The 27,961-nt window shown below is 32.9% G+C and overlaps 4 protein-coding genes across 8 annotated transcripts in view; 2 read left to right on the top strand and 2 right to left on the bottom strand.

Moving 5' to 3' along the window:
* Positions 1-1,837, bottom strand: part of LOC106875939 (GTPase-activating protein and VPS9 domain-containing protein 1) — a 93,545-nt gene extending 91,708 nt beyond the window's left edge. For all 4 annotated transcript variants that reach the window (XM_052965593.2, XM_052965594.2, XM_052965595.2 and 1 more), the window contains exon 1: positions 1,776-1,837. The gene's annotated coding sequence lies outside the window, so the exon portion shown is untranslated. The remainder of the gene's footprint in view (positions 1-1,775) is intronic.
* An 8-nt stretch (positions 1,838-1,845) lies between these two features.
* Positions 1,846-9,916, top strand: LOC106879225 (uncharacterized). The gene has a single exon (XM_014928705.3). The coding sequence runs from the start codon at positions 2,263-2,265 to the stop codon at positions 7,930-7,932; it is 5,670 nt and encodes a 1,889-aa protein (XP_014784191.1). The 5' UTR covers positions 1,846-2,262; the 3' UTR covers positions 7,933-9,916.
* A 1,791-nt stretch (positions 9,917-11,707) lies between these two features.
* On the bottom strand, positions 11,708-21,179 carry LOC106879226 (spliceosome RNA helicase DDX39B). Of its 2 annotated transcripts, none has more exons than XM_014928706.3 (10): positions 21,132-21,179; positions 19,741-19,973; positions 19,273-19,400; positions 17,609-17,888; positions 17,230-17,348; positions 15,750-15,881; positions 14,945-15,054; positions 13,609-13,753; positions 12,372-12,519; positions 11,708-12,277 (listed from the first exon to the last, which is right to left on the bottom strand). In XM_014928706.3, the coding sequence occupies exons 2-10, from the start codon at positions 19,946-19,948 to the stop codon at positions 12,264-12,266; spliced, it is 1,284 nt and encodes a 427-aa protein (XP_014784192.1). In that variant the 5' UTR covers positions 19,949-19,973; positions 21,132-21,179; the 3' UTR covers positions 11,708-12,263. The 2 variants fall into 2 exon arrangements, with proteins under 2 accessions (XP_014784192.1, XP_089203812.1); XM_089347686.1 differs by lacking the exon at positions 21,132-21,179 and adding an exon at positions 20,428-20,542.
* A 75-nt stretch (positions 21,180-21,254) lies between these two features.
* On the top strand, positions 21,255-27,440 carry LOC106879227 (bublin coiled-coil protein). The gene is made up of 2 exons (XM_014928707.3): positions 21,255-21,398; positions 24,897-27,440. Exons 1-2 carry the CDS (start codon positions 21,272-21,274, stop codon positions 25,073-25,075), a joined length of 306 nt encoding a protein of 101 aa, XP_014784193.1. The 5' UTR covers positions 21,255-21,271; the 3' UTR covers positions 25,076-27,440.
* Positions 27,441-27,961: the final 521 nt, after the last annotated feature.

Genomic DNA, 27,961 nt, shown 5'->3' with positions numbered 1-27,961 from the left:
CTCGCTCTGCTAGAGATAGCAATCAACTCACAAGTTACATTCTCGTGTAAAAGTAGAGTACATTAGATAATGTAATCCTGAACATACAAAAAACAGATGAGATGGACACAATGGGGAACATCTTTTTGGATCACAAGTTGGCTAGATTGCAACTAACTTGGAACTATACAACATTACTCACTAATTATGTTTGTCAAAGTCAGCTGATGTCACACTTCCTCGTTAGCCTCTTTTAGAATAATCCAAAGAAAAATATTTCACCAATGACTGGATCTATCTACCTTGACTCAATAGTATGTAAACAGATTTAAAATATGAAATATGGGACAGTATTTTGTATTTTCGAAAGATATTTAGATGTCAAAAAATGAGTGGAGTTTCTTGCGCAAATTTACGAAGTGCATACATAAGATTTATTAAAGATAGTAAATAAACAATATTTTGTTAAGATATCAACTTTAATAAAGAGTTTGACAAGGAGTTGAAAATTTAGCTACATAAAAGTTTTTATTTTTATAACTTAGATTATTCTCCCAGATGAATTTATCCAAGTGTATATTGAATTCCGAACGCGATAAACTATTGATTATAGCTTTTTTGTTATGATTAAATATAATTTTTTTACAAATTTACAAGGTCTAATGGAAAGTTTTACAATCAAGTCGTATGATTTAATTTATAAATATAGACATATACTTTTTGTGAAATTTCAAACGCAAACATTTCAAAATACAATACAAACAGAATTTGTAAGTGGACGCAAAACACAAACAGTATAATAATAACAGGAACTTAAGGTAGTAAAATACTATCAGAATTGTTATTATAGTCTATTATTGGAAATGGAAGAGGACAATTGTCCTATAAACTAAAGGACATAAGCTACGCTCTGTATAATTGAGATATGATAAAATAGCATGCTATGATCATTGAAAACACATCGGTGTTGACATTTGAAAATTGATTTTGAACAACCTAAAACTTAGTAAGAGGAAAGAGAGAAGAAAATGACAAAAGGAAACAAAAATAATACAGTAAAATATCTACACAGTACTGGGAGTAACCGTCAGAAAATTTAGGGAATTATTTATATAAGTTAGTTGGGTTTTTTTAAGAACAGCGTGCATTACAATATGAACTTCTATCTTTTATATAGTTCTTCTACGTCAACCTTGGCTTTGCAATCACGATCGATGTGAGAGAACATTTTTTTTCTTAATGTCTACAAACACTGTTGGCTTCTTCATATAGGTCAGTTCTCCCAGATGCTAACTTGTGGCGTAAATCTTACTTCCTCTGCTACCAGAAACTAATACTTTAATCGTTGCACCATACAAACACTGACTGTAGCAGATCTTTTAGTCCTAACATTTAAAAATTAATCAAAACTGTCAACGAATTAAAGTAAATAAAACAAGTGGGAAACAAACAAACAAAAACAAAACTGGCGTATTAAGAGCAGGAGTGAGGTGTAGCACTCGAGGACTGTAATTTAAAATTGTTTATAAATTATTAATTAAAAACTATCGACAAGAAAGCAATGAGTCCAAGTTTGTTTCGTGTTTGAAGACAACCCCCCCACCTTTTTTTTCCACATATTTTAATAACAACAATAATGATAGTAATACGAAACTTGAACAGCAAACCAGTAAGTTTAAGATAAATGAAAACTACCTCCTAAATGTTCATCATAATCATTAGAATGCGTTATCCCTTTAGAAATAGCAATAAGTTAAAAAGGTAATAAATAGGGCGTAATATAATTGATGACCCACCTTTAAAGTTGCTCGTCACTAAAGACATTACAGCACAATCCGTCCATGTAATTGATTGATGCGCATGCGTATAGCGACTGGTAGGGATCATACATTTTCAATGGTTGTCCTTGACAACTTCCGTTATAAATTTTGTCTAATTTTCGTTTCAAATTAAATACAGTCTATTTCTAGTTCAAATAAAATGCTAAAATTATTTACAAAATTTAAAATATACCTAAATTAAATAATTCCCCAAAATACTGAACTTTTACGAGATGTTGTATATGAGTTAACAACTTGCCCCCAACGAAAAGTTTTTCTCTGACGGAAGTCAATAGTATAGTGTACTGTTCTTTGAAAATTCGAAACATAGTGACTAAATTTGGTAAGCTAATCTTTCTTTCACTATGACTACTTTATATGTATAAAGACAAAGTAAGATATTCTTCTTATTCGTTTACTTTTTAAGTCACTAATTTTAGTGGTTGTTGCTTGTTTTGAAGTCATGGCAACAGGAGGATCACCATCAAAGGGATCTTCGTCAGATTCGCATGCCCGCTCTGGATGGCAAAGTACGTCAGATGATGCCGTTAGTATGAATAGCATTCAGAATGAACTGCGTCCAAATAATTTAGAGGTTAGTGAATGGAAAGAGTCAACCCTTGAATCAAATAAGCGACGTAAGAAAGGAAACCGCGAGAGGGAACGCGAAAGAGGTCAGTCCTTGTTACAAGATCTCCCTTCTCCTACAGAACGACGCCAACATACTCCGTCATCATATTCTCGTACGAAATTACCTCCAAATGCTGAGTTAAGTGAAAGAATGGAATTAGAAAATTTAAAACAGCACTTCAGTTTTGATGATTATGAAGTGAGTAGTGATGATGAAAAAAATAATGAAAAGACTGTATCATTTAATCGACGTGATATGCCTCCGAATTATACTCGTCAAGATACTTCTAGCACGATTAGTGAAAATCATCGCCATTCTGACAGCGAATCAAGAAAAAATCAAAAAACAAACAAGAAAAATAGGAATCGTACTGGTGATGCACGTTATCCGAGCGAAGAAATTGAAGAAAAAGAAAAGAATGATGAGAAAAGAGGCGCTCAAAATAACATTTCGCAGGACAGGACCCAAGAAGCTATTACTGACAGTAATCAAATTGTTGCTAGAATGATGCAAATTAAAGATTATAGAAAACAAATAAAATTAATGATGGATACGTTACAGGAATCAGATGACCCCACGGATCATCGCAAAATCAGCAAGCTAGCTCAAGTTCTGAATTCATTGGAAGAGCAAGAAAGCAGCTACATGGAAATCTTACAGAAATTATGGATTATTCGTAAAAGAGCCCTGTTAAATAGTAATTCTAATCCTAATGAAACTGCAAAAGGAGACTCACCTGATGATACAGATTCAGTTGATTCACAAACTTCTGACCCAGCTTTACATACCTTTACATCTGGTCTTCCTGAAAAAAGTGAAGATTTAACATCTATAGAACAGCAGCAAATTTTACTGAAACAAATAATGGAACAAAAAGAACAATTAAAAAAATTGCAAGAACGCCAATCTGCTTTATTGGCCATAGAAAAAGATGCTGTTCAAAAATTGGCTGAAGCAAAAGAAAGACAGAGACTCCTACAAGAACCGACAGTGGATAATATGGCAGCACCTGAGTTTGCCTTATACCAAAGAGATAACCAACCAGCAGAAAATACCATAGAAGATGTCATTGAAGAACATAGGAAAATGCAAAATAACCTTCCATTGTCAAACACTCAGTCAGAAGACAATTTAATGACTGTCGATTTAGAGAATCTTAGTTTTGATACGGCTGATTTCCAAGAAAGAATTTGTCAAGGACGTCTTTCTTTGCAAAATAAATTAAAACATCTTCAAGAGAAACGGAGATGTGTTAATGAACTGCTGCGTTATGTTAAATCTTTGCGAGCTCAAAGCACTGATGACATGTCACAGATGAATAACAACCCAGAAAACACTGAGAATAGTGTGCAGAATTCTGAAAATATTACAGAAAAAACTGATTCTCCAGAAGATGATCTAAATATACCTGAACCTAATGAAAAATGGGAAGAATTACTTGGAGTAAGGGAACGACTTAATCACCTAAGATCACTATTTAAAGAATATCAGGTTTGTGCTAATGATGAAGCTACTGAAGCAAAAGATGTAACGTCTACTGAAGAAGGGGAAAAAACACAAAACCACCAGCATATTAAAAGTTCTTCCTGTGAAGCGTCTGACAAATATTCTGACTCAAACCATATTCAAAACCTTTCAGATTTTGAGGAAGATTTTAATACTGAACTTGGTTCATTAATAAGCCAGCCAGGAGTGCGTGACAAACTCAATGAACTCCAAGAGGCAAAGGATCGTTTAAGACATCTTCAAAAATTAATTAATAAACTTAATGATTCTCCTGACGGCCCCCCTGAACAAACTGCTGAAGAGTTGGCAGAAGTCCTTGCTCAGAGTGATAATCAAACTATTAGCAAACAACTTTCCAGGTCAGCTGGTTTGCCAGAGGCTAGTGCCTTACCCAATGGAGCTGCCTTCACACAAGTAAGTCATGATCAATTAATTCCTCTACAAAATAAATCTGCTAAGCTTAAATTGAAAATGCAAGAACAGCAACTTGAGGTAGATCGTCTGAAGGAACAACGTGAAAGACTTCTCTCTTTTCATCAGCAGCTTTTAAACTTCCATGATAGTTTACCAAGCTGGAATGATGAGATGGATAAATCTGATCGAGATAAGACTAATGAAGTGACTTTTGCTCCAGAACCAGAAATACAAGATCTTAACCAAATGACATATTCTTCAAATGATGAACTCTACAATAAAATGAGGAAAGAAAGAATTCAAAGAGAAGAACTTAGGCAAAGAAAGAAAGAAATGGAAGATTTAATGCACAAGGATAAACCTAAGCGTAATTATTCTCGTAACCAAGATAATCAAAGTGATTCAGTGTCTTATTCTACTGACTTCCTCGGAGCTAATACAAGTGCAGATGTAACTATGGCAACTTGGGGTGGTTCTACAGCTGATAATTTTGAGAATATAAATGAAGGTTGTGATAGGGATGATGATGAAGAGGAGGAGGAAGGTGATGATGATGAAGAAAGGGATGATATTAATGAAGAATTTAATGAGGATGATGATTATTTCAGTGATGTGATAAGGGATGCAGAAGAAGGAGGAGAATCTTCTAGTAAAGAAACTTATACTATTGAAAAAGATGCAAGAAGGCATGTTAAGCAGTCTCAACCATGTTTACTGGGTTGTATGCCATTAGACTCTAGAGGGAGCTTCCCTCCTGGAAAGAGAAATAAATATTGTTGCCAACGTTCTGATTCTAAGGGGAACTCACCAAATCAAAAGCAATTTGGTCGAACTAACAGTGGCTTTGCTCGGAAGCAAGAAAACATTCGTGCTGCAGAATATATAATTCAAGAAGATGAACATGATGAAAGTTTGCAGTCTGAAAACAGCCCTCTGAATATACTTGAAAGACAGATGGATAAAATGGCTAGCACTTATCAAGACCTACTAATTGAACAGCAACAGCTTCGTCAACAGTTACATATGATGAGATATCAAAATACCAATGCATTTGCCTTTGATGCCAACCAACCAACTAATATGTACTGGCAATCTAATCCATTTTTAACACCACCTGCTGAATTTCAAAACTCAGCTTCACAGCAACAGATTTTATTAGCATTGAGTCAGTGTTTTCAACAACTTTCAGTTCAACAGTCTGAAATGAATAATTTACAACGCCAACTCCACACGTTGGTTTTACAATCTTCAAGAACCGATTCTACTTCTACGAATTCATATATGCAGAATTCATTCCCTACCGGTGTCAATCAATGGAAGAAACCCAGACATTTCTGTTGGGAACCTTACCCTCAAAATCCATACCTCTGCAGTAATAGATTTCCTAGTCCCCTGCTAAAACCTGATGCCATACAGAAAACAAAAGCAAGAAGTAATAATATGCTTTCTTCCACAGTTCCTACTGCTAAATCAAGAAAACGAACAAATTCTTCAGACAAAAATTTCAGACGTCGACATCTAAATAAACAACATTGTGATAAAGATAATGCTGAAAAATGTCCTAAAGGCTGTAGTCAGACTTGTTCGTATTTTTGGAACTTTTCTAACACAAATAAGGACGATGTGGTTGATGTCCCAGCAAGATCTAAAAAATTATCTGCATCATCTCGGCAAAAACACACTGCTAATTCGTCATCAAAAAATATGACATCTGAAGATGGCAAAAAGAAATTAAAATCATCTCAGAATACAATAGAATTCAAGCAAGAAGCACCTAATGCTTCTGCTAAATTTTATCCCAAGTCTACTAGTAACAATTCAAGCAGTAAGAAAACCAAAAATGGAGGTGCGTGGTCAAATAAAACTACAGCTGATCTTGTGAATCAGTGTGAATCAGGAGCTACAAAGAAAGAAAATACTTCAGATCAACAAGATTCTAATAGTTTTGACTCTCTCAAGTCAGATATCTATGCTGAAGTTGCAAAGTTAATATCTCAGAATGAAAAACACCCCAAATATATGATCTCTTTATTTCAGAAACTCCAATGTTTTGATTCTTATAGCAAGCGTGATCACATAATGGGTATCATAGATGCTCTGATAGAACAAGCACGATATAACCAGACATTATTTTCTTCTAAATTCGATGAATTCCCACGTCCTAATCTGACATCAAACAGAATCTCACTTATTTCTGATAATGCCAAAATAGAAAACACATTAAGAACGAAAACCCAGGATTCATCTAGCGATGATTCTGGTAGTGAAATAATACAGGTTGTGGCTCCAGTTTCTGATATGCACTTACAGTTTGCTGAAGATTCATTGAAGATAGCTTTGCATAAGGTGACAAAGCAACAACAAAGTGAAAGTCGAGACAAAATATTAAATAGGGAACTCCATCATTCAAGTCACGCTGCCGTAGACCAAGGAAGTGAGAGCTCTGTTTCAGATATGCTAGTTGTAAAAAGTGATAACCAAAATTTCTCAGAAACAATTAAGGAAATCTCTAAACAACTAATCCCAATCATTAACCTTCACAAGAATGAAACGTTTTCTGAAGTAATTATTAGTGATGTTCAACAAAAAATAGTAATTTTATATCGTCAGTTCTTTTCTGAACAAGATATCAATTTCAAGCATTTGAACTCTAATCTTTATAATAATCTAATAGAATTCAAAAACCAAAGAGTTGCAGATTGCTACCATGCAGTGCTCAAGAAAATATCTGATGTCCTGCACAATGAACTGTCATATTTAAGATTAATGGAAGATCTTGGTGAAAATACTTTATCTAAAAGTTTAATTGAAAGACTAACAATTTTTAGTCAAAACACTAATGACACTTCAATAGTAGATCAGTTAACAAATGATTCAGATATCACTTTGGTGGCATCAGGAACCCAGTTGCTAGCAGATGGAGACTTAACCACGAGAGATTCTTTATTATCTTGCCACAAGAAGTTGTCTGATAATATACAGGTTGATGTAAAGGAAAAGAATAGATATGAGAATGCAGAAGAAATGCCAAATGGATTTTTATCCTGTTCAAGCAAAAATAGTCAAGATCAAGGTGTACCAATGGAGATTGAACTTGCTGTCAGTGAGACAAAGCCATTTTCAAAAATTGGCAGTGATGAAGATGATGAAGATGATGATGAATCTCATAATGCTGAAGACCCTTCAGTAACTGCTGTTTCTTTGGCAACTGAGAAAGAAAACCATTGTTTTCCTGAAAGAGGAGATGGGGATATTCCTTCAAAAGTAAAGAATTCTGACTCTGGAATTTCTGGGAAGCCAAATGGTTTGCTCCCTAAATCTTCAAATGATACAAATCACACCACTCCATCAAACGAACATGATCAACTTATTCCATCGGCCGATGATCAGCTTCAAGTTGAGGATATACCAAATGTTTTACAGTCATTGTCAAATGACCAGCTTGAAGAGGCCATAAATGATCAGTTTACCCCAGGAGCTGCTTTCTTTGAAAACCTTGAAAAGACTGAATTAGCTGGAGACAGTGAAGCCTTACCATGCAACAAGTTAAACACACAGTTTGATGCTGCTAGTGATCCTTAAATAATTTATAATGCTAACAAGTTTGGATTAATTTTGGTATCTGATTGTTGATCTTAGACACTCAGAAAAAAAAAGACATTTTTAGACTTGGTATTTCTTCCAATATAAACTGTTGCTGTTGAGTGTGTATATTTTAAAGGAAGAATTTTTTTGCTTGTGTTTCCCCCTACCCTTTTGACTTTTGTGTGAAGTAGTAACTTAAGCAATTTATTTCACTCTTGTATACATTGAGTTTTATTGATGCCATTACAATTTTTCTACAACTTTCCAGAAGAGATCCATGGAATTCAGTACAAACTTATTTTCCAGCAGTTCTTTCACATCTTAGTATCAGCTGTCATCTTTCCTTAAGCTGTTAATTGTAGCTGTTTCAACAAATTGGACTAACCTGCTATACAGTTCATACCTTCGTATTTTATTTGAAAGATTTCGTTTTTGATACTTGATATTTATCTTTGATTTCAGTTATTTTTAATCTTATATAATATTTAAAGCTTAATTATTATATTTCTGTTTTTTCAAAGATGGCATATTTTTACAATGAAATTTTCATTTTTCTTGCATATGAACTCCCATTTGCATATGCCTTCTTTAGCAGTTATAGATGGACACGTTTTTCTAAAAATCCGTCCAGATGTTTTGAATAAGTAGACTTACTAGAGAAATTTTATACATCTGTATGCTTGGCAATTAATCCATAGGGCCATTTTCTCGAAGTATTTCAGTTGTTTCCCCTTTACCCTAGATGACTTGTAAATTACTCACGTGCTTGTGAACTCCAAATATGCGTTGACTAGTAGCAGGTAGAAAAAAAGTTCACCGAGAGGGATAAATAACTTTAGCCTTGAGGAAGAGGTCTAACGTTTCCAGTTCCGTTATCTGGGTTGAATGATGAAATTGTAATTGTGATCGATTATTAATGACCAAAGTTCATATTCTTTTTTTCTTTCTTTTAATGGAATAGAGAGTATTTTACATATTAATTTGCTTTGGGGTTGCTGTTTTTCTTACCAAATTAACTACTGCAGTTTTTCAACCAATTGTATCAAAATTCTTTTTGAGACTAAATTGTTTTGAAACACAACTTATCACTGGTCTTAATTTTTAACTCTCCAAAGCTAGTTTTGTTACACAAATAAGTATTTATTTAGTTGCTTTGATATTAGATTAATTCCAAATATATAACATCAAAACATCTGACTCAGTGAGTAAATATCAAGAATTCCATAATCTCCTTATGAAGTAGAAAATTTTTTATGCTTGAATTTTGTTTTGTATTTAATTGCTGTTATTTTGAATGTAAAGTAAATGTACTTCAAAATTTGTTTGACAATTTTAGTTTTTCTAATACTTATTAGAAATTTTTAATAGTAGTAATTTATATTTCAATTCTTTTTTTTTGGTTCCCATTGATATATCAATTCCTACTTATACTTAACCTTTCAAAATTGTTAGCTGTTTCCTTTTCTTGTAAGTCAAATTCAATAAATTCTAAATAGAAAATATTTCTCTGTTACTGTTGACATATTATAAACAATAATGAAGACATAGCTATAAGTATGTGTATTTTAGGATTACATTTGGAACTAATATATGCACACTATCTGGATCTCTGGTTTTCATCTTGCAGTTTTGAATTACTAGCTTTAAGTACTGCAAATTGTAATCATTTATTTCACATTGATAGAATAGATTAAAAAAAAAGGTGCAGCTGTCCCTTGTGCAGAAAGTCTTCTTAATGGTCCAGAACACATTTATAAATGCTTTTTGCGTTTTCAAAATGTTCTGCAGTATAATATATTGGTCTTTTTCTATTATGAAAAAACAATTTATTTCTTAGCTTCATGTAAATTTTTTTTTCTTTCTGAGAAATGAATATTTTCAATGCACAGTTTTCTCTCCACACTTATTTTTCAGTATCACTTGTTTCTTTTGGTTATTTATATTGTTTGCCTATAGTGTCAATAAACTTCTTCCAAACATTTGTATTTAATTTCTTGCATTTATATCACTTTTATTACAAATTCCTAATAGGTGTATAATGTCAATGGAAGGATTTTGCCTTTCCCTTTCATCTATTAATAATTGATCTTTTTTAACTTGGACTTCATCAAATATTGAAAATCACTCTGCACAGCAGCCTAATGTCTACCAATACTTTGAATGGAATTCAGTAAATGGACACTTTATATTGTATCTTGACAAAGATTATAAATACTAACAACAAAATGAAAGGTTTACAAACTCCCTTGAAATATATATTTCATACCAAATACAATCCTACAGGGTGTTTCAGGCTAAATTTGAATTTGCATAAAAGGGAAAGAAAAGAATATCCCATCCAAAAATAAAAGTATTTCAGACAGAAGATATGAACTAGATTATGGCTGGGAGATAGCAGTTTACTTGGAAGTAGCTGCTCTCAATTTTCACCGCAGCCTCAAGGTGACTCCGTAACCTGGCAATATTTTCAACATCTGGAGATCTTGACCACCACCTGCACATAGGAATCCATGGGATTACAATTGGGGAAATAGGAGGCAAAAAATTGAGGCTGATGAAGTAGAAATTCTCCAACAACTATTTGGATTTTCTAGAGGTATGGTAAAGAGCCAAATACTGCTCCTACATATTTGGCCTTCCCAGCAGCAACCATCTCCAACCAGTCTCTAGCAACTTCACATAGCAGTCTGAATTGAACAAGCTCCTATTCAAGGATGTGACCTGACATCATCCTCACTGGAGATATGTCTGTTGGCCATGGCTTCGTAGTTTCTGTTGTAGCTGTCCAGGACACCTCTTATAACCTTTTTAGTGCTTATTGAGCAACAGTCATGATGTTGGCATGAATCTTGATAGAAATAACTTTTTCAATATTCAGACCTCTTGTCCTCCATGGCAGCTAACTTTTTCTCAACTACAACTTTAATTTTTTATGCTTTCTAACACCACTGACTGTTCCTCAATACATCAAGCCGATTCTGTAAAATGGAGACTAAAAAATCATCAAATACGATCCAAACATCCTGTAAAACCAATGTCCCAATTCACATAATTTGATATAAAACAAATAAATGGTTAGTGATTAGGTGCTTGCAGTACATCTCAGTGAAATTGTTTAACTATATGTATCAGAAATGCTGTACTGAACCTACAACTTCAGACTAAAAAGTTAAATTCCTGTTGCAAGCTTCACATTTTGTTTATTAACCCTCTTCTACTGCAGAAATCAGATATATCCTTTCAAAATTTCATTACTTAACTGTGGAAAGGAATTGTGTATACCAATCTTTTGTTGAGGAATTCAGAATTGAAACTATTTTTTGTGGAGACATGTCAAGTTTGAGGAAATATAACTTGCAAACACCAAATTTTTTTTTGGTAGATATTTAACATCATTACTGGAATAGCCACAAAATTTTGCTTTGCATTTAAGGGGTTGTGTCTACATGTCCAAATTCTACCTTAAAAAGGTTATTTGCAGACTATTACATTTTCAATTAGATATTTTCACTAGTCACATTGAAAAAAAAAATTTAACTACCCTCACACAGACATGATGATCTGAATTTTATGAAAAATAAAACTTCATTTTACATTTTACTTATATACCTTCATTTACAATAGTGATTTCTGAATGTTTTAATAAATTACAGCAAAATCTGTAACTTAACTTCAAGCTAAAGTCAGAAGAAATTGTGTAAGAATTATCCAAATCTCATTTAATCTGAGATTTAAGAAATTTCTTTCGAAATAAATAAAAGGAATCCGATTGTTTCAAGCTGAATATTTTTATTTTATTAAAAACAGCATCCAAATTAACTTCACCATGAAAAATTCTCCAGAACTTTAGCCAAAAAAATGAGATGATAAAAACAAAAGTTAGTTTTACCATCCCAATCTGATGGGATGTGCAGGGGGGAAAAAACTATCAATTTATAAAAATTATCTGAATAATAACTTTTTAAATGAGAAAATGGAAAACAATAAAATAGCTACTGCTTTTAAACTTTTAAGAAATACTTCTAAAAATTTAAAATGCTAGCCTGAGATTGTTTTATTAAAATTACCAACAGGAAGCATGATTTACAAGGAAAATAAACCATGGTGGTGATAATCTGAATGCAAAGACAAAAGGATCATTTTGAATCCAAATATAATTGTACAATTAAATTGAAAAATGAACAAAATAAAAAGTTTAATGTTATAATACATAGGAATTGATACATTTAAAAATGAAGGATGTTTATGGTTATTCCCATGTAATTTTAAAATGATTATCTCACAGACATGCACACTTCATCCACACAGCTTCAGAATCTGGTTGTTATTTATCTGCCTTCAACTGAAAGATAAAAAAAATATATATTGCATTATTAAAATTGTTTAGTTAGTGAGGAAAAGAAATTATTAAATGATAACAAATAAGTTTTACTTACTGTATGAAGATATGTCTATTTCATCAGGAAGTTCTGTGATATTGACTTCAAATCTGTCTTGAACATCATTTAAAACTTTGGCATCATTTTCATCTGAGACAAATGTAATAGCCAAACCTTTTGTTCCAAATCTACCAGCACGGGCAACCTGTTATTAATATGAAGATATCACTAAAATTAATAAAGCTGTAAAATTGAAAAAGTCTTCAAAAATCAACAAAGTTGAAATATTTGGAGAAATGTGTAAGATTTCCAGCTATTTCAACGAGAGGAATTTATCAAATACTACATGGATTTCATATATTCCAAGAGGTTAATGCAGAATCTCTTTATGTCAAATTAAAAAATGGTGAGCACCTTTGTAGTAACAAGTAAGCTCACTAAATATTTAGATTGGAGCTTCATTTTGTGAATAGGAGATTCACTCTTCTTTGTCAGTTAACAGCCTTTGGAGACGTGAATGTTCTATCCCTTGAAGCACTTCTATAACAGCATTTATGCTGAGTCAGAAAGAATAAATTCAAAATTTTCCTAAGTCATAATCATCCACATTATCATTAATTTAAGTCAACTTTTTCATAATGGAACAAGTTGATTATAATAATTTTTAAAAATAATAAAGGTACAATTTGTTTTCTGAATCCAGGTCTAAGTCTTTCAAAAGACAATACGGTGACTAGGGTCATTATTCCCAACAAACATTCTATACCTTATCTGCCCTTAAAGCACAAGCAGCATTAATATTTGTTTGAGACTATTAGCTGCAGTAGCTTGATTAACCCTTCTGATCCCAACCTATCAGAGACAGTCCCCAATGTATAATACAATGTTTCTGTTTAGAATGATCTGAATTAAAACCTATCAAAATTACATGTTAATAAAGACAAAGTTATGGAATTTTATATTAAAATTGCTATTTTTAAAGTATTCTAGAAACGTGGACTAATTAAGCTAGAGTAAGGGGCAACCCATCTGAGAGCAGAGATTCTTTTGTCAGAAACAGAATAAAAATTTGTTGGCTTTCTCTGCTGTTGTCTATCTCAGAGAACAAAGAGCAAGGCTTTTGTTGAACATAAGCCAAAACAGAAAACTGTAAATAAAATGATGTACAGAATGAAATGACATTCTTTTAAGGGTTGCAGTCCAACAAAATATGTTAACAACAAAAGATAAAAATTCAAGATCTAAGATGATCAAATCATGTCTTTAAAGAAAAGAAAAATTGCTCTTTACTCACTCTATGTAAATAAGTATCCGAATCATCAGGCATGTCATAGTTGAAAACAATATTCACTCTTTCAATATCCATTCCACGACCAAAAAGATTAGTTGCCACTAATATCCTTTTCTGGAAGTCTTTAAACTGTTGATAACGCGATAATCTGAAAGCAATAACAGTATATAACATATAATAGTATGTTCATATAGTAAACTTGTGAACTGGTTCACATTTATTTTTCATGCAAGAATATGTAAAACTTGTGCAAATTTAGACATTTATATATTAGAACAATCTTTTGCTCCTGAAGCTACACAATGAAGATTGCATAACAAGGGTCATGTGCATTCATAAGGAACACAGCACACTAGCTGTGGTAAGGTTCAAACTCTTAATCAATGGGTCAGTAGTCATTCAGTTTTACTTTAATCTTTCAGTCATGTATAGCAGCGCTACTCAAAGTGGTGGTCCACGAACCATCAGCTGCTAGTACACGGCGAGTTTCCAGAAAAGAAACATAAAATGCTTATGCAATATTGTACTGTTTACAAAATTAAACATAAGATTAAAAAAAAAAAAAATTGTCAACTTCTATCATATTCATTATATAGTTTCTGGTATAAATTAATATTACTAAGAAATATTACCAGTCCCTGGCACACTGGAAAAAAAAAAAAAAAACTGCCAGTACACCACATCAGTTTGAGAAGCACTGATGTACAGTATATATATTTAAATATAGCTGATCTATTAATTCAGTATTGTGCAAAAACCTGAAAACCTAATGCCACTTAAAAGTGGAAACTATCCTAGAACACCATATAACCCGGAGCAAGATGAGTACACTTCACCTATAATACAGACTACTACCAATAGCAATTCTTGTATCTCCAATCTAGACTTACCAATTATCTACATTAGTTGTATTAACTGAATCTTAAAAGGCGTAATTTTTCATTAGATCAATAATTTGTTTTATACCAACTTTTTAAGTTAGTTTTAGATTAAATGCACATTTGAATCAATTTTTCATTTAAACCCCTCACCACCACACTACTAATGAAGTTTCATTCAAAGCGAAGCCCAAAATGAGTAGAAATATTATTGGGTAAAGCACCCACTACACTCTTGGAGTGGTTGACGTTAGGAAAGGCATCCAGCTGTAGAAACTGCCAGATCAGATTGGAGCCTGGTGCAGCCATCTGGTTTGCCAGTCCTCAGTCAAATCTTCCAACCCATGCTAGCATGGAAAGCGGACGTTATACATAAATATAAATTTGGCAAAATGAATGCTTCCAAGACAATATCAATCAAATATAAGAACTGGAGAGAGGTAAAAATAAAACTAACATACCTTTCTTCTTGAGTCATAGCTCTATGAATTGCTATGGCAGGGAAGTTTTGTTCAACAAGTAGCTGAGCCAAAGCCATGCAGCGCTGTACAGACTTGACAAATATTATCACCTGAAATTGCAAATGTTGTTTTTTTTTTTCTTCTTTTGTTACATAGTATAAAATTGTGTGATATGCAAAGCCCAAGCAGACTGATTGTGGATCTTACTAAATACTTTGAAACTCTACAAAGGTACCTAGAGAAAGAACAATGAAAGGATATGAAAATAATTTTTCTAACCCAGAAACAAAGCCAGTAATTTGGAGTGAAGAACATAGTTGATTCCATCAATCCAATACTTTATTGGTATTTTATTTTATGAATTCTGGAATGATCGAAGGCAAAGATGACCCAAGCAACATATTTACCCAGAATGCAAAGGGACAGAAGAAATGCTGCATAGCATTTTAATGACATTACCAATTTGCTGCCCTTTGAATAGGGAAATAATAAATAGAATGGCATAAAAAAAATAGTTATAATATTCAAGTTTCAGAGATGTTAAATGCTAAGTAATTTATCTACTATAAATATCTAAACAATTTTAAGGCTATTTTAAATAAGCATCTATATATTGGGATAACTCAATTATCAGAGAATAAATATATATATAAAACTTTACAGCTTAAAAATTGAAAAACATCTAATTATTCAATAATTATTTTAAAATACTCAAATGAAGAAACCAGATATAGGAGTTATACGACTGAGCCCTATGCAAACTAATATCAGTACTACTATCCTATAATAGGCTACTCATTTATACCTGGTTAAATTCAAGAACATCCAGCAGCTCAAACAATTTACGATTCTTTTCATTGTCTTTCAGTTTAACATAATGTTGTTGCAATCCATGTAAAGTAAGTTTAGAATCATCATCAACATATACTTCCATTGGCTGTAATAGTAAAGTATCAATAAATTATCAACATTTTTCCAAAATACTAATTGACAAGAAACTGCTCCAGTTATAGTTAAGATTTTCCAAAAGTTATACATGTTGTAGTATCTAGGTATGTATCAAGTTAGTTCTTAAAAATCTACAAATTTAACCCACAATATCAAATACATTGGTGTTGTAAGTACCAATGTTTCAATTAAAATCAAGCTTTGCTTTTTTTTTTTTTTTTTGCAAATATAAGTAACTTGATACATTTGTAAAATTAACAGCTAAATTATAGAGTATTACATAATAGGAAAAGGTGGCATTACTCATTTAGTATAGACTAATTTATCTAAAATTCAATTATGTATAGCTATAACAATATAAAATGATCTTGTAAAATTACATTTTAATTCATGACAAATATTTTACATAGATCTAGGAAATTAAAAATAAAATTTTGAAACTAACTTGTTAAATTAAAGTCTAATAATGTTGTAAAAAATGCATTCTGGAACAGTTCCAAAAATAATTAAATATTAATTAAATAAAGAAATGAAGAGTTTAAAATAAAATAAGTCACTGCAGATATGAAGACTGCAGAAATTGGCTCCATCTTCATTTGTTGGTGTTGACCATACTTGAAAAGCACTGTTTGATTTCCTCAATATCCAAATTTCTTCCCACTCTTAGAGCATTTCAACCAAGAAGTGATGTTGAAAAGGTCTCCAGCTTCAGATTCTAGCAGAAGTATCCAGCTATTGCCACTCCAACTGGTGGAGGCTATTTCAGGACAGCCAGGCAAGGATGGACAGAAATGCCAGAAATTCAAGACACTCCCACAGCAGCAAGAACGCCAGAGAAGATATAACATCTCCTGCAGCCACATTAAGGATGGATTAATCTAAGTGAATAAAAACTATGAAGATAACGCCATCAAAGAGTCACACTTTGCCCATCGCTTTGAGAGCTCAAGGTGTTTGTGTGCCTCCACTGTAGACTGAAGACTAATTAAAATTAAGGTATGGAATATTTTCTTCGTAACTTGAAATTATAATTAAATGAAGTAGGTATCTAATGGAAATTGCGCTTTTATTTATTTATTTTTTAAAATTTAAATGTGGAATTTCTCATGATGAAAAGACTTCTGGTGGCCTGCACTGGTGCATCAGATTCAGGATAATATTTCAATTTTAAAAAAGACTGCCTAATACCCTAATTACAGCTCAGAATTATCTTAAACCAGCTTTCTTTTGACTTCATTCCATCCAAATAAAGCGACTAGCAGTATCCGTCAGCCATTTTCACAATGCTGTAAACGTGCATTGATAGACGGCCTAAGGGAATAATTGGGGATAATTACATCTTGCATAAATTTCTTGCAAACTGGACGAATCTCTTTGCTCAGTGTTGCACTGAACATCATGACCTGCTTCTCATGTGGAGTCATACGGAAGATTTCTTGCACATCTCTTCGCATATCTGAAAAACAAAATATGGCATATATTTAATGATTGCCTTAAATTACAACTACATATTTAATTAAGAAAGCAAAATTATAACATGAAAATACAAAACCAACATCCAACCAAGCAACTAACACCACAATTGCATGATAGGGTTTCAGACAAATTCAAATCTCTGCAGAGTTAAGCACATCTAAGATAAATAAAAGTTATGTCTGCATATAGGCTATATAATAAAATAAATAAAATGGATTGCAGCAATATTGCAACACTTACCTAATTCATTCAACATCTTGTCACATTCATCAAGTATAAAATGTTTCACATGTTTTAAAACCAATGTTTTGCTGTTTTTTGTCAATGCTAGGATACGTCCAGGAGTGCCAACAACGATATGGGGACAATTCTTTTTCAAGACCTCTTCATCTTTTTTAATGGGTAAACCACCAAAAAAGACAGCAATTTTCACATTATTCATGTATTTACTAAATCTTTCATATTCTTTACTAATTTGAAATGCAAGCTCTCGAGTGTGTGCTAGAACAAGCACAGACACCTAAAAAGAAAAAAAATATTAAAATTATAAAACTAAAATATTCTTTAAAAGATCTCAAACAGTAACTACATTAAACTTGTTAAACCTTAAAACTTCCGGGAATTAGTTACTAAAATGCAGATCAAATAAATAGTACTGTCATTAAAGCAACCAGACCTGGTTGATTTAGATACTAAGAGATTAATCAAAGATATATTCATTTTACAATAATTTCAAGTGTTATTTAGACTGTAAGTAGAGTCAGTTTCACAAGTCTTAATGTGGCTTTATTCCTTCATAAAAGTGACTTCTTATTCTATGTGTTCAATTTTCCGAGAAGTTTAAAAATTTATAGAATAATGACTAATTAAATGAATCTAGATATATTCCAAAAATGATATATCATCATCATCATTTAACTAACGTCCGCCTACCATGCTAGCATGGGTTGGATGATTTGACTGAGGACTGGCAAACCAGATGGCTACACCAGGCTCCAATCTGATTTGGCAGAGTTTCTACAACTGGATCCCCTTCCTAACGCCAACCACTCCGAGGGTGTAGTGGGTGCTTTTACGTGCCACCGGCACGAAGGCCAGTCAGGTAGTACTGGCAACTGCCACGCTCAAAATGGTGTATTTTACGTGCCACCTGCACAGGAGCCAGTCCAGCGGCACTGACAACGATCTTGCTTGAATGATTTTTTTCACGTGCCAGTAAGGCGACGCTGGTAACGATCACACTCAAATGGTGCTATTTACGTGCCACTGGCATGGAAGCCAGACAGCTGCTCTGGCCATGATAAAGCTAGGACAGTGCTCTTAGCGCTCCACTGGTACAGGTGCCAACAAGCATTTTCAATTATTTACATGAATAAACAGATATGATTTATTTCCACTCTTATTCTATATGCCAACCCTAAAATTAAGGTTTAGCCTTTTCTGTGAAGTTGACCCACTAAAAACATGTCAAAGCACTAGTATAATGGCAATAAAAGTTGGATTGTTTAGATGTTAAATACTTAATCCACTACACCAGATTTAAGGACATCTCAATTCAGCTGCTATTTCGACTATGTAAACAGAATCCTCCATGTCTAATTGTGGCCTTACTCCTCAATAAGAATAAGTGACCACTCATTCAATGTATAATATTCAATTATTTATATCTTTACAAATACTCAACTGTTATTCATGTCAGTTCACAATCGAAACAGACATCTAATACAATTTCACAGTTGTCTCTTATAAAACATATTTCAACCACACTCTCCTCTTGCTTGCAGGTACTTTTTCTCACCTTCTCAATGATTTTTCACTCTAAATATAATTTTGTATGACAATGCTTTGATGTTGACGTGGTTTTACCCCAAAGTTTAGATATTTCAAATAAATCTTAAAGTTACCTGGCCATCCACAGGTTCAAGCTGCTGAAGTGTAGCCAGCACAAATACTGCAGTTTTACCCATACCGGACTTTGCTTGACACAACACATCCATGGACAAAATAGCTTGAGGTATACATTCATGTTGAACTGTAAATTAAAAAAATACATTGAATAAATTTACCAATTACAAATATATGTTAAATAAATTTACCAAACAGAACAGGTCTTCTGCTGTAGAGGAGCTATGTGTTTACTCACAATATAGAAGAGAGGGTGGAGACAGAAAGAGTGATGATCCGAAAATACAATACATCGATTTATATAGCCTTCGTACAATATGCCCTCTGTATGAAATTCTTTTTTTTCAATTCCCCAGCAGTAAAAACCTCAATCAAACCTCTCATGAACAATCTAAAAATGGGATTTCACGCAGAAATATTACATCAAAATTAAGGTTAAGTTAGTACTAATCTCAATATTTTAATACCTTCAGAAGGATGTTCAAAACCACAATCAACAATGGCCCGAAGTAATTCAGGTTTTAAAAGGAAATCTCGGAAACCAGAACTGTGAATTGACACATAAGTTCCTTTCACGTCTTTTTTTGTGGGTCCATCGCCAGTTCCATCAGCAGTGGTTTCATTATCCTCCTCTTCATAATCAAGAAGTTCATTCTCGTTTTCATTATCAGCCATGGCTACTTTCAGAAAGTTGACAATTCTGAAAATAAATATATCAAAACATGTATTTATTTACACGAAAAAAAGAGATTCCAAAATGCAAGAATAAACAGATTACAAACAAGATAGATCATTTTTAAAAACCATTTAGGAAAGCTGCAAGAAAGCCGCAATGTTTACTAAAATGAATAAGTATTACTAATATTGCCAATCGTCGTAGTGATATATTCATTTTGAACAGTTTACAAATAAATTCCAAGTTAGACACCGAATATCCTAGTGATTAATACAAAAAAAAAAAACTTACAAGATAGATCATTTTTAAAAACCATTTAGGAAAGCTGCAAGAAAGCCGCAATGTTTACTAAAATGAATAAGTATTACTAATATTGCCAATCGTCGTAGTGATATATTCATTTTGAACAGTTTACAAATAAATTCCAAGTTAGACACCGAATATCCTAGTGATTAATACAAAAAAAAAAAAAACTTACTCCGCTAACGAATTGCTTGCTTGAAAAAGATCGAAGGAAAATATTCATTACAACAAGTAATAACTATTGCCGAGCCTCTTTCAGCTTCGGCCATTCGAGCCGGCATGCGTGGAGAAGAAAGCAAGAGCAAACACACACACTATTGAGGAAACAAAGGCCTTTATAGTGGGTAACTAATGAGAAAACTTCGAATCTATTCGCTAACATTATTCTTTACTCATTTAAGACTACTGAATACAATTATCGTGCAAGTTTATTTATATAATAGTTTAATAAAAGGCGGACGAGAAGTAATTTAAAGAAGAAGCCCAGAGTATAAAAATGGCGACGCATCAGCACATATTACAAAAAAAAAACGAACTTTCCATTAACTGTGAGAACAATTTTAAACGAATGTAAAATGCATATCTAAAATACTGCATTTCATTTTTCTTGAATATAAATTCCTTTTCGGAGTGGTATTGAAATGGTATGTTTAGTTATATTAATGAAATCAAAATTAATGATAACTGATATGATATGGAAAAGGTCAATTGTACCGCGAAGACGTAAGATTAAAAACGAGGAAATAAAATTATACATTCCCAAGAAAATATCTCAAAACTTAAATAAATCAAATAATCAATAATCCATTAAATGAAATTATGAACCTATTATTAAATATTATTAGGGATGCAAATGGATGAAATAATGATTCTACTTACCAACAAAAATAGATAAGGATATTAGAGATTTTACAACTAAGTAATTGTGGTTTAAAACCTGCTCTGTAATTGGTCGGTAAGGTTTGCAATTTCGACCAATCAGCAAATGTTTTATTTCAGATTAACATGTGATCAGTAAGATGTCTTGCGGAGACGGAGAACCGTCTGATGCAGAGGATACGATGAAATCTCCTAAAAACGTCGAAGTTGTAATTGATCCGGAGGACATAGGAGACCTTGACGATATTGTGGACCATTGTAGCCAAGGTAAAAAAAATAATCTTTTTCTTTTTCCAGTAAAAAGATGATTCAAAATAATTTTGACACCTATCATCCAAGTTAACTTTTATGTTATAGAAGAGCGTGTATTTCCCAATTTAAGCTGTAATTTCGAGAAGATGTCTTTCTAAAAATGAATTTCAGAACTTGTGGTACTTGAATTTTTAAAAAGATTTCTACTCGCTGAAATTCCATCTTTCATCAAGACAACTGGTCATTACTCTAGAGAAGTAGAATATGGGTTTCGCTATTATTGTTGACAATTTGTTTGAATGGAAAAAAAAGATTGACTGGGGAAGCTACTTAACATTTAAAATGCTTTAGAATTCACAGCTTCATAATTATCTTGTCCTTAATTACTTTGTTTTTCAACAGATGGACGTTTTTCAGTCGAAATAAGCGAAATTAAGTATTTCCACAAAAAGTGTACAAGAGGCCTAAGGTGAGAAGGCCACTAGCATTTTGCAACTACAAATTCGGAAGACGTTAAGAAATTTTTCCTTAAATAAGTCAAAACACACTGCTCAATATTATAGCTTATAAAATTGATTGTGGATCAATATTATTGTTTAACCCCAAGTCAGACTTAATTGAACAGGCAATATTCCAACTTGTTAATTACCAAGCAATATTCCAACTTGTTCAATGTATCTTGGACTGCACTCTCCAATGTATCCTTTCCTGTTTTGAAGATGGTAGGGAGTAGTTTTTAGCTATTTAACTAGTGTTTTTAACTATTCAAGTAACCACGTAGAGGTCCCCAGAGTATGATTTGGAGTGTGGGTACAACGAACGTCCACCAAAAGCAACTTCTTGTGTTAGTTGGGTCTTAAGGTGTTCATCTAACTTGAGAAATGATACTTTCGGATGCACACGTATGAGTATTGGGTAGGATTCTTGGGGTGTTCTGGACCTGATGTAGCCAGTGGATTCCTACGCATCACTGCAGCTGGGCTATCCAACTTACGCCTCATGTTTTAGTTTGTATTTTGTTTAAATTTTTTGTGTATATTTATATAATCATATATTTATCCTGTATTGATTTCAATTTATATTTATATTTTTTGATATGTTCATTGTATAACATCCTTAGGTCTCCTTTCATTTTCATAGTTATTTTGTCCATCATATGATTGTAATCCCTATGTCTATATTTTCCCTGTTGTATGTAGAAATTGGTCCTTGGTGGCCAATAAATGAAACAATTTTATTGACGGCAGAATCAGTAGGAAGTACATCAGGCTTGTGATATTTAGCTAAATTCTTTTAAACTCCGAAGAATTTAGCTAAATCCTGTCCGAGTTGATTTCCAGGGTCAATAAAGTAAAATACTGTGGTTGATATACTTTACCCTCTCCCAAAGTTTGAGTCCTTGTAAGAATTAATCATAATTGTTATTTAGATAAACGAAGGAAGTTTCTATGACCTTAAGAGGCCTCACAAGTGAAATCTATGTGGTCGAACTTCTGGCATTGACACCAGCAGGAAAAATATAGCTTGGAAACAAATAACGTGTCACTATATGGTCGCTTGACTTTCTAGTATTTTCCGGTCCTAAAGAGGATACTTATTTGAAATGCAAGTTGACATAAGATATCAGGAATTTAAAATTTAGTCCTTGTGAATTTATGGGCTTTAGTTGTTTTCTATTCATATACAATGAACAAAACAAAATGTAGTGCAAGACTGTTTAGCTAACATATATTATTGGGTCATAATATTGATAAAAGAAACTGAATTGTAATTTATCCATTGGGTAATGTTTAAAATAACTGATCATTGACATACAAGCACAAATATTTCTTTTAGATCTGTTTACACAGAAGCTGTGTTGTTTGTTAGTAATGACGGAGAGAGAAACTCAAGCTCACAAAGGAAGTAGTTTACAACTGTCTCCTTCACTGTTTAGATTTTGAAAGTGAGGACTTATGGACAGTTTTTGTCAGGATTAGAAAGGCTACTTTTGTTGGGGATATAGGAACTGTTGTGTCTCATATCCATTGTTTGGCTCAGATCACTGGAGAGAAAGATTAAAGAGTTTGACGAAGATAATAAAGTAAGCACTATCGAGGTTAGTCACCTTGTAAAACAGGTTCAGTTAGATAAAGTTTTTGCTCTTGGTAACTATGGTTGTAAGACAGATAAAATGGAGGAGAGTTATTTGCATGTTTGAAGCAAATGTAGTGGCTTCTGGTCCACAACATACAGTGTTACTTTTGTAGGTTGAAGTATTCTAGAAAGTTTTGACCTCTGTACCTTGATGGAATGCCCTGGTAGTTGCTACCATTTAGCTCTCTCTTCCTTTATTCTACCATCCAATCTATGTTCTGATCCCCGTTCCTTGTGAGTTTGCCATGGCACTTTGCCACCATCTCCTTTCTGCTCTCTCTTGTACTCTTACTGTCTTCCACTTTCTCTTCCTCTTCCTTCTGGCTAAGTAACCATGTATCATCTCCTTTACAGCAGCACACCTGTTACTGTCCTCATTCTTGATCACTCTTTCTCTCTCTTACTGGCCAGGTAACCATGTACCTCATCTACAGCAAGACACCTGTTTCTGTCTCTCTGTTACACTCTAACCTTTCGTCATCTGACACGAGACCACCTCCTCCAATTCCCCCTCCCCCTCTCAAAGGTTCTCGTACCTCCTATGCAGCAAGACGCCTGCTCTTGTCTATGTCTCTCTCTTCCTCTGTGACACTAACCTCGTGTCATCTGACACAAGATCCCATCTTCCAATGCTCCCTCCCCTCTCAAAAGTTCTTTGTCTTGCAAGTTACTTGGTGCCACGTAAAAAGCATCCAGTCCACACTAAAGTGGTTGGTGTTTGGAAGGGCATCCAGTCATAAAAACCGTGCCAAAACAGACGCAGAAGATAAGTGCTGTCGTCTGCCTGGCCAGTGCCTGTTAAACTGTCCAGCATGGAAGGCGAATGTTACACGATGATGGTGCTAGAAAATTAGATGGAACTTCATATCCAAACTGTTTAACTGCACTGATAGTAAAATAATAATAATAATAGTAATGATTTCAAATTTTGGCACAAGGCCAGCATTTTGGGGAGGGGATAAATTGATTACATCAATCCCAGTGTTTCACTGGTACCTACTTTATCAACACTGAAAGGATGAAATGCAAAGTCGACCTTGGTGGAATTTAAACTCAGAACATAGCGAGAGGCAAAATACTACTAAGCACTTCACCCGGCATACTAACGATGCTGCCAGCAATTATAGGGGTGGGGCTAAGTCAATTATATCAACTCCATTGTTCAACTGGTACTTACTTTATTGATCCTGAAAGGATGAAAGATGAAGTTAACCCCAGCAGCATTTGAACTCAGAATGTAGTAATATTTTTTACTTATTAAACAGAGATATATCTACCTGATCACTAAAACTGGTCTATATTCTTTTATGCTACTTTAGCTTTTAAAGAATGATTTATGTTTATATTTTTCTAATGTCCAGAAATTTATATTTTCAGAATATGTATCCCTAAATAATACCCTGGACCAGCTGGATACATGTCTGGCGACCTTGGAAGAGCAGAGTGATGGACTGTATGCTCGGCTTAAGGATCTACTTGCCTCTACAAAGGATATTCGCCAAGAGCTACAAATGCAGAATAACAGTGGCAACAGTTCTGACCAGCCTGAACATTGATTATGAGACAAAACATTTTCATGTTGACGGACATTCCAAAACCTAATTCTGGCTTTGTAAATTGGATGTATTATTTACATGTTACTAATATTGTATTGAAAGACAATAGAGTTTAATCAAAAAGACCTTGTGTAATCAGTCTTTCTCCATTTACATTCCAGTCCAGTATATTCAAGATGATAGCATCGTACTGATTCTTTGTGTAGATTATTTACTTAGTGAATTGTTTGATCACCAAAGTATCTGGTATGTAATTAGCTACAAGACTGTTGGTATTTATTTTTTCCTTCCTATTATTCTTATACAAAATATTAATACATTGTATATACTGATTGTTGTATAAGTCACTGAATGATATTTTGAAGATTGGTCCCTTAATCAATTTGAAAGAAATTGAATTAGATTTAAATATTTTTATCTAAATTAGATGTAAACAATTTTCTGATACAGTGTACTGTATTTCCCTTCCTTGTTATTTTTTTGTTACTGTGGCAAGTAGTGGCCATTTGTGATCCATGGAAGTTGTGATTAAATAAAAATGGTTTTATTTATACCCTTTATCTTATTAGTGAAGGTATGAACACCTCATTTATCTTATAACTTCAGAGTTCTCTACTAGCATAACAAATGATAATGTAGATTCCTGTTTTCCTTCTTTTCATTCTGAGATTCCATATAAATAATACTGTTACAATAGGTTCTGTGATGTAATTTATAAGATCTTTATGAGTTAAGTCTTTGACTTTGTTCTGACTCTCAACTATTTTCCTATTGCTAAGTCTTCAAGTTTGTATAAGTATATCATTATTATTATTAAATCAGCTTTCCTCTTCTTGCTGGTTTAAAATCAATTTTACCTTTATTTTAAACTTGAGTTACTAGAAGCATTCAGCAGAGATTGATGAGTTTAATTTCTTATTTATGAATTAGTAGCTCAATGATCTTTTTTTCACTTAAGTCTGGAGAAAGGGACATGGCTCATGACCTTTGCAGATCCTTTGAAACTGATGGCCTTCATGCTGTTAATGTTCCATTTAAACTGTTGCAGGGAGAAGATTCTGGAGTATTGATATTCAGAAGAGAAAGAACTGGGTATAATGGTTAGTGAGGGGTTAAGGGAGTTGGAGGCATCAAGTGATAAGAGGTGAAAAGATGAATGGGCCATGAGTGATGGAGATGCAAGACCAAGCAGCTCTGAGGAACAGAGGCCATTATAGTAGTGATAGAATACATAGAGAAGAGACAGCATGCCTTTGGGCAAGAGTCTGGAGTGTTTTTTTTTTTTAAACAAAATATTACATATCTGAACTATCTCTTTGAAATCTTTTGTTCAACTTAATTTCAGTAAATTAGTATTGTTTGTATATAAAATTTTCCCCAGGTGATATAAAGTCTGTTTCTTATATTTATTGATGTAATTTAAATTATCTCCATTACTAGATTAAAATATTCTGAAAAATTGTATAGTATCTTACTCATAATGAAAGTGCTTGTAAATTTATTGAACTTCAAGATGAAATGTTCTTAATTTCATTAAATTCTGAAACTTTATTGAACTCCATGAAATTTTCATTAAAGTTTCAAAGTTTGTTGAATGTTTTCTTAGAGAACACTTGATTTCAAAGAATCTTTATTGTTATATCTTTTTTAAAGAAAATCTGTAAAACTTTGTTGGACAGTGTTTATAACTATATGAAAACCTTGTGCTGAGAGACATTGAACTAATTACTACCATCAGCTGAAAAAATTATTTATAAGATTTGAAGAATGCCCGCTTAAAGATAATGAAAATGTGAAGTGTTATTGTTGAACTTTACAATTTGGAATGTTTTGTCAGGCTTTAAATAAGTTTATTTAATGGTGGGAGAGGATCACTAAAAATATCAATTTAGGAATTATTGGATTGAAATGCCTTTATTGTGCCTGTAGAAAATTTTACATCAAATGCAAGTATGGCTAGGTGTCATTAGTCTAATCTGATTGCATATGTTTTCTAGGAAGAATATACAAATTTTCAATTCTAATTTAAAGAATATATTGTAATATTTTTTTCTTTAGTATAAATTTTTATTTCTGGATAGTATTATGACCAAATCATAGATATATAAAACTTCAACAGTTAATGGTATGCAATATTATCAACAAGTAAAATGAATTTATTTAATAGTGTATGTGTGTGTTAAATGGTTGTCATGACTCTTCCCCGATGTGTTTGTTCACACAATCTCAGATCATCACTTACCATGCAAATAACAAATGTTATATATAATTCTTATTAATCAATGTTATACTAGAATCTTAATTTTCTAACTTAATATTCCAAGCTAAGATATTTGGAATAAATTTGTTATATATGAAGTAAAAAGGAAATTAGACTCTCTTGTTTTTGTACTTTTTCAAAATACACTTTTTCTGGCTGCTTATTTGGGGTTTAGGTTGAAGTCACTTGATTGCTGAAAATCTGAGACCTTTCAAAACAAAAGTGAAACAATAACAGAGTTCCTGTTTGAAATATTATTCTGAGTGTTATATATACATTATTGCTAGAGAGAGAAAATAAATTGTCTTGCTAGTGTAATCAAGATTAACTTCATTTAGAACATTTACGCCATAAGATATTTTATGTACAAATAATGAATTATGAAAAAAAAATGTCAAATAGGGATGGGTAGATAATGGGGTATCAACAATAGAGAAACCTGTATACAGAGATGTTTACAATTTTAAAAAATAGCAAAACCTTTGTAGATATTAGTGATCTGGTGGTAAAGCCGAGAAGAAAAATCCAGCAACATTTGGATCATTCAATGTATTTAAATAAGTCACCATTTTGAGCATGGCCATTGCCAGTACTGCCTGACTGGCCTTCGTGCCGGTGGCACATAA

This window comes from Octopus bimaculoides, chromosome 2, assembly GCF_046866305.1.
Source record: "Octopus bimaculoides isolate indiv1 chromosome 2, ASM4686630v1, whole genome shotgun sequence".
Lineage (NCBI taxonomy): Eukaryota > Metazoa > Mollusca > Cephalopoda > Octopoda > Octopodidae > Octopus > Octopus bimaculoides.
This window is presented reverse-complemented; position numbering and strand designations above follow the sequence as displayed.

Coding starts and splice junctions, on each gene's coding strand:
- LOC106879227 (XM_014928707.3), top strand. CDS start 21,272: ATGTCTTGCGGAGACGGAGAACCGTCTGATGCAGAGGATACGATGAAA. Junction 21,399..24,896: donor TGTGGACCATTGTAGCCAAG/GTAAAAAAAATA, acceptor TTATATTTTCAG/AATATGTATCCCTAAATAAT.
- LOC106879226 (XM_014928706.3), bottom strand. CDS start 19,948: ATGGCTGATAATGAAAACGAGAATGAACTTCTTGATTATGAAGAGGAG. Junction 17,889..19,272: donor TTGAACCTGTGGATGGCCAG/GTAACTTTAAGA, acceptor TTTTCTTTTTAG/GTGTCTGTGCTTGTTCTAGC. Junction 15,882..17,229: donor GCAAGAAATTTATGCAAGAT/GTAATTATCCCC, acceptor TTACTATTACAG/CCAATGGAAGTATATGTTGA.
- LOC106879225 (XM_014928705.3), top strand. CDS start 2,263: ATGGCAACAGGAGGATCACCATCAAAGGGATCTTCGTCAGATTCGCAT.